At 31.9% G+C, this 5,058-nt stretch overlaps 2 protein-coding genes across 2 annotated transcripts in view; one reads left to right on the plus strand and one right to left on the minus strand.

Moving 5' to 3' along the window:
* Positions 1-1,131, plus strand: part of LOC111366816 (26S proteasome non-ATPase regulatory subunit 12 homolog A-like) — a 4,243-nt gene extending 3,112 nt beyond the window's left edge. Inside the window, exon 10 of the mRNA XM_022987511.1 lies at positions 463-1,131. Coding sequence (XP_022843279.1) covers positions 463-681 — 219 coding nt within the window. The 3' untranslated portion in view covers positions 682-1,131. The remainder of the gene's footprint in view (positions 1-462) is intronic.
* Positions 1,132-2,520: 1,389 nt separating this feature from the next.
* The window catches only part of LOC111366817 (ribonucleoside-diphosphate reductase large subunit-like), a 23,882-nt gene continuing 21,344 nt past the window's right edge, over positions 2,521-5,058 (minus strand). The window contains exon 10 of the mRNA XM_022987512.1: positions 2,521-2,646. Coding sequence (XP_022843280.1) covers positions 2,521-2,646 — 126 coding nt within the window. The remainder of the gene's footprint in view (positions 2,647-5,058) is intronic.

Here is a 5,058-nt window from a genome sequence, read left to right on the forward strand (position 1 = left end):
CATCAAGCAACCATATTTGACTTTTTATCTCTTGTGTGGGGCACATAACGACTATATTTTTTATTCTCATTTTTACAATAATGTGGCTCAAACGGGGGCTTAGAAAGTTCTGGAATTAGACCGGGGACGTACAAGGTCTATGAGCGAGCATAACTTATCTTTTATGATCAGTTTGTAGTCCTTTATCGGCAGCATGCCCAGCATTATATATATATGTGAGAAGATCATTTTAGCCACATTGATAATCCACGTGTAAACGCGATGATTCTTTCTGCTTAACTTCTCCTGAATAGTTGAGCTCCATTTATTATCTTGTGGTTTACTTCTTTTTTATAATAGTTTCAATACCCTTTTATCTCAATATTTCCCGGATCATCTGCTCTTGAATTTATTTATTTCAATGCTTGAAGATTGAAAGTTTTTAGATTATTTTATCTATATTATGATAATGTCTCCCCGCAGGAAGCCGAGAAGCATCTTTCAGAAATGGTTGTTTCCAAAGCATTGGTTGCAAAGATCGACAGACCTGTAGGTATAGTGTCTTTCCAGGCTGCCAAGGACAGCAACGACACTCTAAATTCATGGGCTATGAACTTGGAGAAGCTTCTTGACCTTGTTGAGAAGAGTTGTCATCAAATCCACAAGGAGACAATGGTCCACAAAACTGCACTGCAAGTTTGAAAAATTGGTATAGGAGGTCCTCGCTATGTTCATTGAGATCACATTCCTGAGTTGGAATGTTAGTGAGTGATGCAATCTTTTGTTGAGAGTCATTCTCTTGCAGGTTGCAATTTGTACCGTTTTAATGCTCTGCAGGAAGTGGAATTGGACCCTTGTTGCTTTGTTGCTCCTACGGGACCTGACTTTCTCCCTAGAGTCTTTGTGATGTTATTACCATTTTAATGATTCATTTATTTTGACAATTAACGTTCATGCTTGCTGCTGAGAAATTAGCAGTTCATGACGCTAGTACTTGTTTATGCGAGGAGTTATCAATGTACCATGAATTGGGTGGCTCATTTTTCAATTTCTGTTGTGGAACTTGTAAAATATAATGTTCACAGTGATTATTCGTATGAAGTCAGACCATTAACTGACTAATTTATCGAACAAATTTAGCTTTTGCAATAATATGTGGGAGCAATAAATCTTTCATATAGCTGTTGCTGATGCATTCTGAAGCTAAAGCATATTTGTACACTTTTGATCTGATATCATAACATTACCATGAGTATGTGGAACTTCCAACAAAAGGTATCTGTAATTTGTTGCTTGCTCAAGCCTTCTGCCAAGTGCAGAATGCAAATGTCATATCAACCCTGCTTCTTGTCCAGGGTTGGGGGCGCCACCCCAATCCTGGCCATATGGCTTTTTTCTATATTCTAGGTGTGATGTTTCTCTTTCTTTTGTTGGATTCTGCATTCTGTCAGTTCTTGGGAACTATTTATGCCTGATAATCTGTTTTGTAGTTTGTTCAAAGATTGCAGATAAGGTGTAGATGCTTAACCCGATGCCTACTTGAATGTTGGGGATGGTTGGAATTTTAAAAATCAATATAGTAAAATTTATATATAATTTACATATAAATAGGTTGGCAAGATAAAAACAATTTAATTTTTCATTTAAATGAACTATTACCAATTGTAAATAAATGAAAAAATTAGTGATGGAAAAATTAAGTACTCACTAATTGTGTAGTAGCGTAAAATTTCTACAATGCGAGCAACTTGTAAATTTGAGATGTGAATTATGAATGTAAATATTTGCAAAAAAAGCAATATAAAATGAAAGTTTTAAAATGTCAAACATACAATAAAATGCAGTTGAACATTACAAATAATATCATAAGAATGGTTAAAATTTTACAAATTCGAGATTTTCATTTCTTTTTACTATTATTACTCATGAAATTTCATTCAATAAGTTAAAAATATTTTTAAAAATTCATTTTTAAGTCAATTACACCCCTTCAAAAACAACAATTTAATTTTTTCTTTACAAGCCACTCGATCAATGGTCCCAATCACTGTTTACATGTCCGTGCCTATGTCAATATTATTCACTATAGGTATATATATAAACGATTGTCAAAATATTATCCATGATAATTTAGCACTTTTTAGTTTTATTTTCTTTTATTTGATTGCATAAGCATACACAATCCAACAATTAAAATTTAAACATATTAGTTTACTATTCACCACAATACAATAACATATTAAAAATTCCAAAAACANATACACAATCCAACAATTAAAATTTAAACATATTAGTTTACTATTCACCACAATACAATAACATATTAAAAATTCCAAAAACAAAATATTATTTTAAAAAAAGGTGGAAATTACGCCACACCTACTTTAAAAGTTCAGTATTCTAAAATCAGGTTAGATGTTTCATTATTCAAAAATAAAAAAATTTTATGTTAATCAATATTTTTACTAAATATATATACTCCTCACAAACCCTAATTGATTCCCACTCTCCTATCTCTCTCTACATTTACACATTCTCTCTCTATACCAACCCGTTGCCTTCCTCAATTCTCTTTCTACACAACCTACCGCCCTCGACAATCTCGAATTCCTCACCTTTTCCCTCGTCGCCGTCCAACCCCATCCCCCACCTTCTATCCATTTCACCCTAGAAAGAGCAAATCACCGACGACTGTATTTGCGAAGCTGATCTACTACCAGAGCACGCGAAGTAGTGTTTTATGTGGTGGTGGTAATGGTGATAGTGTTTGTGTGGTGGTGGATCTGACAATGACGATGGTGCCATTAGTGGTGATGGTGTTTGTGTGGTGACGATGATTTGTTTGTGGAGAAGGTAGTGGTGGCGGTGACGGTGCCGGTACTATGGTGTTGCTGGAGGTGGTTGTGAGGTGGTGGTCACAAGTGTTGGAGATGATCACAAATTATATGGTTGAATGTGACCATTAAATTAATTAATCTGTGACCAATAAACAATATGTGACCAATGAAAAAAATTGTGACCAAGAAATCATGTTTGACCTAAAAGTTTTTAATTTGTGACCGATAATTTGTAAATGTCTAATAAGTTGTGACTTATAATATTTGTGATTTGTGATCGATTAATAAATTGTGACATATGAATTTTTGATTTATCACTGACGAACGAACTGCGACCCATAAAATTTTTGAATTGTAATCATAAAATAATTTGTATCATATAAAAATTCTGATTTATGATCCAAAAATAATATGTAACTAAGATTTGTGACCAAATTGTATATATATGTGACTTTAATATATTTAGTTTATAAAATATATAATTAATTAATTAAATCATAAAAAAATTTAATAAACATCTTATTTTTGAAATTTGATACCTTTATTCTTAATTTTGAAATGAGTAATAGTTAATCTCTTAATTATAAAATAGGTGATACACTACTAAAAAACAACTTTTTACCTACGGAAAATTACCAACGGATTGCATCCGTTGGTGATTAGAAACGGATTATCCGTTGGTAAAAGTAATTTACTTTTAGCTACGATAATTAGCAATGGATTTTTCGTTGGTAAAGATGATATCTCTATACCAACCGATATCCCGTACCTAATGTAATCGTTTAACATTTGGATTTTCCTCCAACGGATATTTCGTAGGTAATGTACCAAATATTACCAATGGATTGCATCCATTGGTAATTAGAAACGGATTATCCGTTGGTAAATATAATTCACTTTTAGCTACAATAATCAGCAACGGATTTTTCGTTGGTAAAGATGATATCTCTTTACCAACGGATATTCCGTGCCTAATATAACCATTTAGCATTTTGATCTTTTACCTACGGATATTCCGTTAGTAATTAGAAACGGATTATCCGTTAGTAAAAATGATATCCCTTTACCAACGGATATTCCGTGCCGAATATAACCGTTTAACATTTTAATCTTTCAGCAACGGATATTCCGTTGGTAATTAAAAACGGATTATCCGTTGGTAAAAATAATTCACTTATCCCACATCGGAAGTTTACAACAATATCTTTGTAGTTGCCCTCTATAAATTTGTGGTCCAATAAGGAGTTAAACAATATTTTGGCCTTTCAATTTAGTTGGCTAAAAATAAAAAATAAAAAATTATTATAATTATTAAATAATAATAATAAATAATTTTTTTACCATACGGTTATTTACAACATTTATTTTTACCAATTGTAATGATAGATATTTACCAACGGAAAGTCGGTTGGTATTGGTTAAAACTTTTACTAACGAAAATTCTGTTGGTAAAAGATTCATACTTTACCAACGGAAAGTTTATTGGTAAAATGTTTACTCTTTACCTACGACATGATTCATTGGTAACTATTAGCGACCCTCAAATTACCAACGGATTTGTGGTTGCAAATATTTCGTTGGTGAAGATTGTTAGCAACAGATATTGAGGCTTTAGGAACGGAAAATCCGTGCCTGAAACTCTATTTTTTAGTAGTGATAGTTAAAATGGATACGGATTGGAGTTGGACAGGGCTACAATTCCCCTTATTAGCCACTGATTGCAGCAATGGAATGCGATAGAAATGCTGAAATGGGTCTCACGAAATGTGTTGTTAAATAATAGATAATAATTGTGAATATAAGATTAAAATTAATGTTTGATATTGATTGTAAATTATTAAAAAAAAATTAGGGTATGTCTGATTGCCTATATTTTTCATGAAAAATATGTTTTTTCCACTCAAATTTCTACTTTCGCGTGTTGTTTGATTGACATTTTTTCATGAAAGATATTTTCTTACTTTTGATCGTATAACCATATTTTCCTCAAAATCAAAGAAAATATTTTCTTGAGGTAGAGTAGGATTTTATTTTCTAAGGAATTCATGCTCTTCTTTCTCTCTCTCTCTCATCTGTCAACTTTCTTTCATCTACTCACCAATAAAAAATAGATAAATATAATATTTTCTAAGTTGAAAATTAAATCAATTAAATACATGTAATTAATAATTTACATGCAAATAAGTATTAAGAATAATTTATTTTCTTTCCATGCAAGTTTCGTGCATGTAATCAAACGCAC

The sequence above is a fragment of the Olea europaea genome, chromosome 18, assembly GCF_002742605.1.
Source record: "Olea europaea var. sylvestris chromosome 18, O_europaea_v1, whole genome shotgun sequence".
Lineage (NCBI taxonomy): Eukaryota > Viridiplantae > Streptophyta > Magnoliopsida > Lamiales > Oleaceae > Olea > Olea europaea.